Source organism: Piliocolobus tephrosceles, chromosome 7, assembly GCF_002776525.5.
Source record: "Piliocolobus tephrosceles isolate RC106 chromosome 7, ASM277652v3, whole genome shotgun sequence".
Lineage (NCBI taxonomy): Eukaryota > Metazoa > Chordata > Mammalia > Primates > Cercopithecidae > Piliocolobus > Piliocolobus tephrosceles.
The window spans coordinates 37,748,369-37,762,711 of NC_045440.1; the positions used below are offsets into that span (position 1 = coordinate 37,748,369).

Below are 14,343 nucleotides of genomic sequence, written 5' to 3' on the forward strand. Positions count from 1 at the left end.
AGGATTCTTGCTTCTTTCTGGTCTTAGTCCACCCAGCAGCTTTCATAGGTTGGAGTCTCATGCCTGCATCTCTCCCAGACTGAGGTCGCAAACTGGTCACTTTAAAGTTCTGGGGCCTCAGGGGCTGCCCCACTCCCATGGCTTCACTAGGCATTTCCCTAGAAGGAACGTTCTGTGATGGTCTCACTCTTACGGCCTTGATGGGTTTTGCTCTAGTGGGAGCTCTCTGCAGTGGCTCTATCCCTGTGACAAGTCTCTGAGCTCCCAGGCTGTTGATGACATTATTTGAAAAAAATCTAGGTGGAAGTCACCATGGTCTGGCATCTCTTGTGTTCTGCAGGTTTGCAGAGTTAGCATTGTGTGGACATTGTCAAGGCTTACCACTTGTGCCCTCTGGAGAGGTGGTTGAGCCACACCTGGGCCCACTTGAGTAATGGATGGGGAAGCTGAGAAGCACTGTGTCAGAAAGCAGAATCCCAGGGTAGTCCTGGGCAGTGAACCCATGGATCACACCTCAGGCCTGTTCTCTAAAACCATTCAGCCCTTCTAGAGCTCTGAGCCTGTGATGGGATGAGGGGAGAGGCATACTCAAGGATCTCAGAAATGCCTTCAGGGTCATTCTCTTGTTGTTTTCCTGGTTAAGCTGGATAGAACCTGGCTTTATTCTATCCACATTAATCTCTTTAGCAAACAGTTGCTTTTTTTTTTTTTGAGATGGAGTCTCACTCTGTCACCGAGGCTGGAGTGCAGTGGTGCAAGCTCAGCTCGCTGCACCCTCTGCCTCCTGGGTTCAAGCAATTCTCCTGCCTCAGCCTCCAGAGTAGCTGGAATTATAGGCTCATGCTACCATGACTGGCTAATTTTGTATTTTTAGTACAGAAAAGGTTTCACCATGTTGGCCAGGGTGGTCTAGAACTCCTGACCTCAAGTAATCCTCCTGCCTCGGCCTCCTAAAGTGCTGGAATTACAGGTGTGAGCCACCGTGCCTGGTCACAGTTGTCTTTTTAAACATGCTTTTTTATTTTTTTACATAGCCATCCTGAAAGTTTGTCAAATCTGTCTGTTCTGCTTCTTCTAATGATAAATTTCATATTTAAATCATTTCCATTCTCATTTTACTATAAGCAGCCAAAAGAAGCCAGGCAGCACCTTGAACACTTTGCCACTTAGATATTTCTTCTGCCAGATATCCTAGTTCATTACTTTTAAATTGAGTCATGGATGGGGAAGCTGAGAAGCACTGTGCCAGAATGCAGGGTCCCAAGGCAGCCCTGGGCAGTGAACCTGTGGAGCACAGGATGTCTTCCACTTGGTCCTAGGACGCCAAAACAATTCCACTAAATTCTTTGCAAATGTGTAGCAAGGATGGCCTTTACTTCGTTTCCAGCACCTTGTTTCTCATTTCCACCTGAGGCCTCATCAGAATGAAGTTTAAGTCCATAATTTTATTGGTTTTATGATCACAACCACTTAAGTAATATTTAAGACGTTCCAGACATTTTCTACTTCTTCTCTTCTTTTGAGCCCTCGCCACAATCTCCCTTAATGCTCCATTTATGACAATCTGGGACTTTTCTGCTTCTCCAAACTCTTGTAGCCCCTACCCATTATTAAGTTCCAAAGCTGCCTTTACATTTTTAGAAATTTGTTATAGCAATAGCCCCACTACTGGTACCATCTTTCTTCTTATTTTGATTTGTACTGTTAAAACAGAATGCCGACGACTGGGTAATTACAAAGAAGAGAGGTTTATTTGCCTTATGGTTCTGGATCCTGATAAGTTCAAGGTTGAGGGGCCCACATCTTGTGAGAGTTCCTTGCTGTGTTATCCCATAACAAAAGGTATAAGGACAAGAAAGCATACACACGTACTAGGGAGGGGCTCAAACTCACTTTTATGACAAACCCACTATTCTTTTTTTTTTTTTAAGACGGAGTCTCACTCTGTCGCCCAGGCTGGAGTGCAGTGGCCGGATCTCAGCTCACTGCCAGCTCTACCTCCCGGGTTTACACCATTCTCCTGCCTCAGCCTCCTGAATAGCTGGGACTACAGGCGACCGCCACCTCGCCCGGCTAGTGTTTTTGTATTTTTTAGTAGAGACGGGGTTTCACCATGTTAGCCAGGATGGTCTTGATCTCCTGACCTCGTGATCCGCCCGTCTCGGCCTCCCAAAGTGCTGGGATTACAGGCTTGAGCCACCGCTCCCAGCCTAAATTTGCTAATTGTTTTCTATGAAGAATAATGCTTTTTAAATCTCTCTTTAAAGTACCATATTATGGGATGTATAAAAATATACAACATTAATTTGTGTCATAACCATATTTTTATATTTTAGGTACTCTGGTGGTGTGAAGGATTTTAGCATCTGTAGCTTGGATGACTTTAAATATATTTCTTCTCATAATGGCCTTACATGTCTTCAGACAAACCTTCCTGAAATGCCAACCTACACACAAAGGAGAATATGTGGCAATGGACTGTTGGAAAGAGGTGAAGAATGTGATTGTGGCAATAACAACGTTAGTAGAATTTTTTGCTAAAATTTTAAAAATATTCTAGTAGTAAAGAAGATAAATGCTTTATCTATTAGTAAAATATATTTGAAAAATATATTATTTGGAAAAGATTGGAGCCTTTGTTTTCTAATATTATTATTTTTGGAAGCATGGTCCTTAGATAATTTTTGTCTTTGATTATTGTCTTCTGACATTATTTAGTGTATGTATTACTTCCAAACGTAAATTTAATTGCCACTAAGAGTGTCTAAGGGATTGAAAGAATATACTCTCAACAACAAGCAGAAATAAAAACAGACAACAACATCTAAAAACAGTAGATTATAACCAATGGGGTAGCAAAATGCATGGTTTGTTAATATAGGTAAAAACATTTTCTGTGGAAAGGTGATTCTAATTAAAATATTTTGAAATTAAATCTATCATAATTATAAAAAATATAAAAATATACAACTAAGATCAAACAAAAATAATTATAAAATATGGTAAAGGGACATCAGCAAGATGGCCCATTAGACAGCACTAGAAGTGCCTAATGCTGGTCTCCCACCAAAAGAAAGGACCAAAACAATGGATAAACAACTACATTTGACCAGAGTAACTTACATAGAGTGCTGGAGTACAGGAGAGGAGTGGCAAAAACCTAGCGGTGCACAGAAACTCAGAATGGCTGCCTAGAGAGAAGAAGGAAACACTGTGGTTGTGGCAAGATAAATATGTAATGATAAAGAGCAAGAAGTAAAACTCAATCTGGCCTAGAAATATAGATTACTGGCAATCTTCAAAATAATAAAACTAATGAATCTTGCAAGTCATTGAATACAAAAGTCAATATATAACAATGAGTTGGATTTCTGTGTAGAAACAGCAAACAAATAGAAAATGAAATCAAATGGACAATTCTACATATAATATTTCCCAAAACATGATATGTATAGATATAACAAAATACGTGCAATTGTGCACAATAAAAATTAACATTACTCAGGAAAAGCAAAAAACATTGAAATGAATGGAGACATATGCCACTTTCATGGATTGGGAGACATAATATTGAGATTTCAGCTCTACACAAATGGATCCATACATTTAATACAGCCCCAGCCAAAATCCACTTATCTTTTTGTAGAAATTGATAAGCTGATTCTACAATTGATATGGAAATGGAAATGACCTAGAATAAACCAAGCCATGAAAAGAAAAACAATAAATTGGAACACATATACTAATTTTCTATAAATTTCAATGTTTTCTATGAAGTTACAACAATGAAGACAAGGTAGTATTGACCAAAGGATAAATATATACAATTAATAAAGTAGAACAGAGAATCCAGCCATAAAATGATTTTATATGGCCACTTTATATGATAAGACAAAGGGCTATTCAATGGGTGAAGAAAATCTTTCCAACAAAATGGTATAAACTAAACATATGTGTAAATAAAGTAAAACTTCACATCTCACCATACACAAAAAATTAACTTGAAATAAATTAAAGACCTAAAAATTAGAGTTAAAGCTAAAAAACTTTTGGGATAAAACATAGGAGACAATCTTTGTGGCTGGTGGTAGGCAAAATTTTTTAGATTATGGCAAAAAGAAGGAAGTTTAAAGAGAAAAATGATAAGTTGTGCTTTCTCAAATTTAGAACCCTTTTCACTCAGACTCTGATATAAATAAAACGACAAGCTCCAGAATGTGAGAAAATATGTACAATTTATATATTGACAGGTGGCTTTTATTCAAATATGTGAAAAGACAAGACTTAGTTTCTGATCAGGTATCTAAGACACTTGGAAGTTGCCACTCCAATCTGTCAACAAGTAAAAAGGTGAACAGACTGAATAAGCAGCAACTCTTTTTAGGTCTGTTGGAGAAGTGAGATCACAGGATGAAGCACTGCCCCCAAATTCAATAGATCAACAAGTGCATACAGAGAATCACAACTTGCTAGAACAGAATCATGTGAGCTAAACTTTCACACAGACAGCACTGGAGTCGAAAAGCCTAAACTAAAACTGACAAATTGCCAGAGGCTCAGTGTATATTACTGTGAGAGTTAAAAACTCCAGGAGGACCCAGTTATTGAGGATGTTCTCATACTTTTATGAGCTTTACCTCTAGAAGTTTAATCTTGTTCTCACAGTGAATATCAGAAAAATTCCCTTGTGCTTCCAGAAGAAGGAGAAGAAAAGGAACCATTTTGAAATAAGCCAGAGTGTTCAGTTCTTACCGAAAAGAAATGGAAGGGAGAAATTAGGATGATTATGTTTTTATGAATTGCACTATCCCTGAAGTGGTATACTGTTATTTGAAAGTGGACTTGGATTAGTTGTAAATGTATATTTTCATCTCTAGGGCCACCACAAAAAAAAAAAAATGTTTTAAAAAAGTATAACTGATACACTAAGAAAAGATAGAAAATAACATTATAAAATGCTTAGTTAAACACAAAAGGCAGGCTGAGCATCATGACGTGCAGCTGTAGTTTCAGCTACTTGAGAGGATGAGGTGAGAGGATTCCTTGAACCTAGAAGTTCAAATCAGCCTGAGCAACATGGTGAGATCATTTTTCTAAAAAGAAATAAAAAAAGAAAGGAAAAAAAAAAAAGACAAAAACAAGAAGAACTAAAGTCACACAAATAGAAAACAGCAATAAATATAGTAGTTATTAATTCAACTGTATTCATTATCACTTTGCTTTCAATGATTTAAGTGCACCAATTTAAAAAGTCAAAGAGATTGTCAGAATGGATCAAAAACCAAGATCTAGCTCTCTGTTGTGGTGGGTAATACTGAGTGTCAGATTGATTGGAATGAAGGATGCAAAGTATTGTTCCTGGGTGTGTCTGTGAGGGTGATGCCAAAGGAGATTAACATTTGAGTCAGTGGACTGGGAGAGGCAGACCCACCCTGAATCTGCATAGGCACCATCTAATCAGCTGCTAGCACAGTTAGAATAAAAGCAGGCAGAAGAACGTGGAAAGACTAGACTGGTTGAGTCTTCTGGCCTACATCTTTCCCCCATGCTGAATGCTTCCTGCCCTTGAACATTGAACTCCAAGTTCTTCAGCTTTGGGACTCTTGGAACTTTGACCACAGACTGAAGTCTGCACTATCGGATTCCCTACTTGCTCCTCAGTGTGCAGATGGCCTATTGTGGGACCTCACCTTCGGATCATGTGAGTCAATACTCTTTAATAAACTCCCCTTCATATATACCTCTGTCCTATTAGTTCTGTCCCTCTATAGAACCCTGACAAATACAGTTGTCTACAAGGAGCCCTTGTTAAGTATAAACATACATGTAGATAAAAATTAAAGAATGGAGAAAAATATGCTATGCTAACAGTAATTAAAAAATCCAGGAGTAGCTATTATTAATTTCAGACAAGCAGTATGCAGAATGAGGAAAGTTTTCCTGGATAAAGGGGGACAATTATAATGACAAAGGGGTCAATTCTGTAATAAGACATAAAAACTTTTAATGCGTATGTGACTAACAACAGAATGTCAAAATACATGAGGCAAAAATTTACAGAACTATAAGGAGAAATAGATTAATCTATTATTATAGTTGGAGACTTCAACACTCCTTTATCAGAAAAAGGCAGATCCAGCAGACAAAAAATCAGTAAAGACATAGTAGAATTCAACAATAACTTTAACCAACCAGATATAATGGACATCTGTAGATGACTTCATCCAACAACAAAAGAATACACATTTTTCTCAAAGTCATATTGAACATTCAGCAAGACAGACCATGTTCTGAGCCACAAATCACCACTGAACAAACTTCAAGGAATAGATACCATAAAATGTCTGACCTCAGACCACAATGAAAATGAACTAGAAATTTGTAACAGAAAGATTGCTGGAAAGTCCCTAATACTTGGAGATTAAAAATCACACTTCTAAATAACACATGGGTTATATAAGAAATATCAGGAGAAATTTAAAAATAGTTTGAACTGAATAAGAATAAATACACAATTATCAAAAGCCATGGTATTCAGCAAAACAGTGCTCAGAGTAAAATTTATAACATTGGTTGCATGTATTAGAAAAGGAAAGAGATCTAAAATCAACAGTCTAAGCTTCCACCTTAATAAACCAGTAAAAGAACAAACTAAATTTAAGGTGAGTGTAAGGAAAAAATAATAAAAATTAGAGCAGAAATCAATGAAACTGAAAACAATAAATAGGTACAATCAATAAGATTAAAAGATGGTTTTTTGAAAAGATCTATAAAAGTAATATGCCTCTTACCAGACTAAGAAAAAAGAGAAATGACACATATTACTAACATCAGAAATAAAATAGAGCACATCATTACAGATGTGGTATTAAAAGGATGATCAAGAAACTATCAGTAAAGGAATGAGGTTTGTTGGATCAATCAATAGTCTAGTGAAATGATTTCCAACTTTACTGTTAAGACACATAGTTCCATTTCCATTGTAATCCGTGGAAAGATATATCACAAGCAAAATAATACTGATAATAAAGTATTAAAATTTGTGAATTGTTTATGCATTTATAAATTTGACTGAATGAAAAAAAAAAAAAAAAAAAAGAAACTATCAACAACTCTATGCCCACAAATTTTATAACTTAGATAAATTGACTAAATCCTTGAAATATAATCTGCCAAATTTAAACAAAAACAGACAATATTAATAGGCCTATATCTATTTAAGAAATTGAATAAATAATTAATAACCTTCTAGAAGAGAAAGCATCAGGCCCAGACAAATTTACCAATAAATTCTCCTAATCATGTAAAGATAAAACATATACCAATTCTCTATAGTCTCTTTTGAAGATAAAAGCAAAGGAAATACTCCTTAACTTATTCTGTGAAGTCAGCATACTCAAATACTGAAAACCAAAATGAAGGCCTTACAAAGAAAGAAAACTACAAAACAATATCACTCAAAAGCATAGAGGCAAAAATACCCAACAAAATATTAGCAAATAAATTCCAACAATGTATAAAAAGAATTGTACAATACAATCAGATAGGATTTATCCCAAATGTGCAAGGCTAATTCAACATTTGAAAATCAGCTGATGTAATCCATCACATCAACAAAGTAAAGGTGGAAAAATTATGTGATCATATTAATAGATGCATCAAAAGCATTTTATAGAAGCTAACAATCATTAATGATAAAAAACTCTGAGTAAATTAAGAATAAGAAAACCTTCCTCAACTCAATTAAAAAATATCAACAAAGAACTTACCCATGAGGAATTGGAAGCTTTTTCACTAAATCAGGAACAAGTGAAGGATGTCCCCTTCACCACTACTTTTCAATATCACACTGGAAGCCCTAGGTAATGCAATAAATGATAAATGTAAATAAGATTGCTACACATTAGGAGGAAGTAAATTAAAGTGTCATTGTTCCCAAATGTCATGATAATCTATGTAAAAAATCTGAAAAAATCAGCAACAACAAAAAACTAGGTGAAACAAATAAGTGGTTATAGCAAGGTTGTAGGATACAAGGTTAATATATGAAAGTCTATTGGGTGAATCCCCCACCCCCGATATTCTCGTGGGTCTTTTCTATTTCCCTAAGCGTCAGCTGGTCTGATAAATAAAGGGAAAGAGTACAAAAGAGAAACATTTTAAAGCTGGGTGTCCGGGGGAGACATCACATGTCAGCAGGTTCCGTGATGCTCCCTGAGCCGTAAAACCAGCAAGTTTTTATTAGCAATTTTCAAAAGGGGAGGGAGTGTATGAATAGAGTGTGGGTCACAGAGATCGCATGCTTCACAAGGTAATAAAATATCACAAAGCAAATGGAGGCAGGGCGAGATCACAGGACCACAGGACGGGACGAAATTAAAATTGCTAATTTTAGTTTTGGGCACAAATTGTCATTGATAACATCTTATCAGGAGACAGGGTTTGAGAGCAGACAACCTGTCTGATCAAAATTTATTAGGCGGAAATTTCCTGTCCTAATAAGCCTGAGAGCGCTACAGGAGACTGGGGCTTATTTCATCCCTTTGGCTTTGACTGTAAAAGACAGCTACCCCTAAAGAGGCCGTTTCAGAGGCCTACTCTCAGGGGCTATTCTCTTTCTCAGGGATGTTCCTTGCTGAGAAAAAGAATTCAGCGATATTTCTCCTATTTGCTTTTGAAAGAAGAGAAATATGGCTCTGTTCCGCCCGGCTCACAAGCAGTCAGAGTTGAAGGTTATCTCTCTTGTTCCCTGAATATTGCTGTTATCCTGTTCTTTCTTCAAGGTGCCCACGTTTCATATTGTTCAAACACACATGCTCTACAAACAATTTGTGCAGTTAACACAATCATCACAGGGTTCTGAGGTGACATACATCCTCCTCAGCTTACGAAGATAATGGGATTAAGAGATTAAAGACAGGCATAGGAAATCACAAGAGTATTGATTGGGGAAGTGATTAGTGTTCACGAAATCTTCACAATTTATGTCCAGAGATTGCAGTAAAGACAGGCATAAGAAATTATAAAAGTATTAATTTCAGGAACTAATAAATGTCCATGAAATCTTCACAATTTACATTCTTCTGCCATGGCTTCAGCTGGTCCCTCTATTCAGGGTCCCTGACTTCCTGCAACAAAGTCAACCTTTTTCATATATACCAACAATGAACAGGTAGAATTTGAAATTAAAAATGCGATACCATCTACATTCTCATTCCCTGAAATTAAATACTTAGGTATAAATCTAAAAATATGTTCAAGATCTATATGAGGAAAAGTATAAAACTCTGATTTAAAAAAATTCAAAACACCAAATAAACAATATTCCATGTTTATAAATAGGAAAACAATATTTTCAGATGTCAGCTCTTCCAACTTTGATCTAGAAATTCAATGCAATTCCAATCAAAATCTCAGAAAAGTTGTCTGTGGATACTGACAAAGTGATTCTAAAGTTTGTATGGAGAGGCAATAAACCCAGAATTGTCACAATATTGAAGGACAATAACCAAGTTTGATGACTGATACTACCTGATTCAAGAGTTACTACAAATCTACAACAATGAAGAAAGTGTAGTATTTACATAAGGATAGACAGATAGATTGATGGAATGGGATACATGAGCCCAGAAATAGACCCATATAAATATAGTCAACTGATTTTTCACAAAGGAGCTAAGATCTTATGATGGAACAAAGATAGTATTTTCGACAAATGGTGCTAGAACAACTGGATATCCATGTGCACAAATGTGAATATTGACACAAACCTTATACCTTTTGCAAAAACTAACTTAAAATGGATCACATTCCTAAATGTAAAATGCAAAACTATAAAAATTCTATGAGATTTAAAAAAAAAAAAATTCTATGAGATAACACAGGAGAAAATCTAGATGATCTTGGGTTTGGCAATGACTTTTTAGATTAAAAAAACCAAAGGCACATACATGAAAGAAATAATTGAGAAGATGGGCTGTATTGAAATTTAAATAATGTCTTCTCTGCACAAGTTGCTTTCAAGAAAATGAAAAGACAAGTCACAGATTTTGAGAAAATATTTGCAAAAGACAGACATTATAAAGGACTTAATCTGAAATACACAAAGAACTCTTAAAGCTCAATTATACAGTTTGACTGTGTCTCCACCCTAATCTTGTCTTGAATTGTAGTTCCCATAACCCCAACGTGTGGTGGGAGGGACCCAGTGGGAGGTAATTTAATCATGGGAGTGGCTCCTCTCATGCTGTTCTTGTGATAGTGAGTGAATTCTCATGAGATCTGATGGTTTTACAAGAGGCTTTTCCCCCTTTTGCTCGGCACTTCTCCTTGCTGCAGCCACGTGAAGGATGTGTTTGCTTCCCCTTTTGCTGTGAATGTAAGTGTCCTGAGGGCTCCCCCCAAGCCATGCTGAACTTTGAGTCAATTAAACTTTTTTATAAATTACCCACTGTCAGGTATGTCTTTATTAGCAATGTGAGTCTGAACTAATATAGTAAATTGGTACCAGGAGTTGGGGGCTGCCATGGAAGGGACTTTGGAATCCAAAGATGTGGAAGTGGCTTTGGAACTGGGTAACAGGCAAAGGTTGGAAGAGTTTGGAGGGTTCAGAAAAAGACAGGAAGATGTGGGAAATTTTGGAATGTCCTTGAGACTTGTTGAATAGCTTTGATGAAAATGTTGGGAGTGATATGTACAATGAAGTTCAGGCTAAGGTGGTCTCAGATGGAAATGAGGAGCTTCTTCAGAACTGGAATAAAAGTGATTCTTGCTATGCTTCAGCAAGAGACTGGCAGCATTTTGCTCCTGTCCTAGAGGTCTGTGGAACTTTGAACTTGAGAGAGATAATTTAGAGTATCTGGCAGAAAATATTTCTAAGCAGCAAAGCATTCAAGATGTGACTTTTTAGAATTTATTCACAAAGATATTGTTTGGAGTTGGAACTTACTTACATTTCAAAGGGAAGCAGAGCAAAAAGTTTGGAAAATTCACAGACTGATGATGTGATAGAGAAGAAAAACCTCATTTTCTGAGGAGAAAGAGAAGTGCAAACTATCTCCAGAAATTTGCATAAGTAATGAGGAGCCAATGTTAATCACCAAGACAATGGTGAATATATCCCCAGGGCATGTCAGAAGTCTTCAGGGCAGCCCTTCCCATCACAGACCTAGAGGCCTAGGAGGAAAAATAGTTTCATGGGCTGGGCCCAGGGTCTTGCTGCTTTGTGCAGTCTCTGGATTTGGTGTCCTACATCCCAACCATGGCTAAAAGGGTGGAAGCACAGCTCAGGCCATGGCTTCAAAGGGTGCAAGCCCCAAGCCTTGGTAGCTTCCACATGGTGTTTAGCTTGTGGGTGCACAGAAGTCAAGAATTGAGGTTTGGAATCTCTGCCTAGATTTCAGAGGATGTATTGAAATGCCCAGATGTCCAGGCAGAAGTTTGCTGCAGGCTGGCACCCTCATGGAGAACCTGTGCTAGGGAAGTGCAAAAGGGAAATGTGGGGTTGGAGCCTCTCCCAAGAAAGTCCCCACTGTGGCACTGCCTAGTGGAACTGTAAGAAGAGGGCCACCATTCTCCTGAACCTAGAATGGTAGATCCATTGACAGCTTGCACTGTGCACCTGGAAAAGCCAGAGACATTAATGCCAGCCCATGAAGGAAGCTAGGAGGGGTGCTGTACCTTGAAAAGCCACAGGTGCAGAGCTGCCCAAGGCTGTGGGAACCCACCTCTTGCATCAGGGTGACCTGGATGTGAGATGTGGAATCAAAGGAGATCATTTCAGAGCTTTAAGATGTGACTGCCCCAGTGGATTTTGGACTTGCATGGGGCCTGTAGCCCCTTCATTTTGGTCAATTTCTCCCATTTGGAATGGGTGTATTTACGCAACGCCTATACCCCATTGTATGTAGAAAGTAACTAACTTGCTTTTGATTTTACAGGCTCATAGGCAGAAGGAACCTACCCTGTTGGGAAAGCATGATTGTGTTTTAAATGTGACAAAATGAGATTTGGGAAGGGCCCTGGGCACAATGATATGGTTTTGTGGGGTCCCCACCCAAATCTCATCTTGAATTGTAGTTCCCCTAATGCCCATGTTTTGTGGAAGGGACCCAGTGGGAAGTAATTAAATCATGGAGGTGGTTACCCTCATGCTGTTCTTGTGATAGTGAGTTCTCATGAGATCTGATGGTTTTATAAGGGGTTTTCTTCCTATTGCTTGGCACTTCTCCTTGCTACAGCCATGTGAAGAAGGACATGTTTGCTTCCCATTCTGCCATGACTGTAAGTGTCCTGAGGCCTCCCCAGCCATGCTGAACTGTGAGTCAATTAAACCTCTTACCTTTGTAAATTACCCAGTCTTGAGTGTGTTTTTACTAGCAGTGTGAGAAGAGAGTAATACACTCAACAGTAAGAAAACAAACAACCTGAGTAAAAAAGAGCCAAGGACTTTGACAGACACCTTGCTAAAAAAAGATATACAGATGGCAAATACGAAAAGATGCTCCACATCATATATTATTGCTGAAATGCAAATTAAAACACCAGGATACCACTACATATCTATTAAATGATCAAAATCTAGAACACTAAAACACAAAATGCTGGTGAGGCTGTGGGGCAACAGGAACTCTCATTCATTATTTAATAAGCAAGATGAGTGGAATACAAAATAGCACAGCCATTTTGGAAAATAGGTTGGTGGTTTCTTAGAAAACTAAATATGCTCTTACCATATTATCCAGCAATCACTCTCTTTAGTATTTACCCAAAAGGGTTGCAGATTTGTGTCTACATATAAACACGCACACAGATGTTTCCAGTAGCTTAATTTTTAATTGCCAAAACTTGGAAGCAACTAAAATATTTTTGAATAGGTAAATGAATAAATAGTCTTTGCTACATTAGACAATGGAACAATGCTCTAAAATATTATCTATTAAATAAAAAGTGCTAAAAAGAAATAAGCTATCAAGTCATGAAAAAACATGAAGAAATCTAAAATATGTATTACTAGGTTAAAGAAGCCATCTGAAAAATCTATGTACCACATAGTTTCAACTATATGACATTCTAGAAAAGATAACAGTATGGGGACAGTAAAAAGATCAGCAGTTGTCAGGGGTTAAAGGGAAGGGAGGGATGATTAGGCAGAACACAGAGGACTTTTAGGACAGTGAAACTACCCTGTATGATACTGTGGTGGTGGATACATGTCATTATAAATTTTTCAAACACATACCATGTAGAATACCAAAGTAAACCCTAACTAATGTAAAATTGAACTCCAGGTGATAATGGTGTGTCAATGTAGGGTTATCATTTGTAACAAATGTACCACTCTGATATGTTGATAAGGAGGTAGGCTGTGTATATGTGTGGGTGAGGCATGTGGAAAATCTCTGTACCTTCTGCCCAATTTTGCTGTGATCCTAACAATGCTCTAAAAATATTGTATATTAAATAAAAATTAAAAAGACAAAATCTATATTTCTTGAGAGTACATATTACAACTCAATTAAAAGGAGACAAATTACCTAATAAAAATAGGCAAAATAATTTGGACAGTTTACAGTAGATTATTTATAAATGACAATAAGAAGATGAAATGATGTTTAATATCACTAGTCATCTGGGAAAAATAATTAAAATCACATCATATATACTGCACACATATTAGAATGTCTGTAATAATACACCCCCTTCTGATAAAAATAGTGAGTTTTGTTGAGATGTACAGCAACTGAAATTTGTTTAAATTGCTAGTTGAGTGTAAAAATATTTGAAACATTTTAGCCATGTCTTATAAAGTTAAATATATACTTTCCTTTTGCCCTAGATTTCCATCTCTGAGTATTTTTTTCCCAAAGAAATGAAAATATATATCCCCTAAAATATTTGTACATGAATGTTTAGAGCTGCTTTATTCATGGCAGCCAAATACTAGAAACAATCCAAATATCCATCATCATGTGGACAGATACATTGTGGTCATTGGAAAACTACTCAGCAATACAAAAATGAACAAAATGCTGGTAAATTTATCACCATTGGTGAATCACAAAATGATTATGCTGATTGAAATGAGCCAGATTCACAAGGTTATGTAATATATGATTCTGTTTCTGTAAAATTATAAAAAATGGTAAGTAATCTTTAGTGTGAAGAAGTGGTTGACTTCAATAAGTAGGAGATGTCTCTGGTTGGCAATGAGAGTGTTCTGTAACTTGATTATATGAATAAATGCATATGGCAAATTCATTAAACTAAACATTTTAAATGGGTGTAGTTTATTGCAGTTGAGTTAGTTGAAGGGTACATGCTTTCAGTTATGCAAGAATATCC

General features: G+C 36.9%; 1 protein-coding gene across 1 annotated transcript in view; it reads left to right on the plus strand.

Annotated features, from left to right (window-relative positions):
• Positions 1-14,343, plus strand: part of LOC111544109 (disintegrin and metalloproteinase domain-containing protein 5) — a 124,734-nt gene that overhangs the window by 38,527 nt on the left and 71,864 nt on the right. Inside the window, exon 11 of the mRNA XM_023214502.2 lies at positions 2,337-2,520. Within this exon, the coding sequence (XP_023070270.1) occupies positions 2,337-2,520 (184 nt within the window). The remainder of the gene's footprint in view (positions 1-2,336; positions 2,521-14,343) is intronic.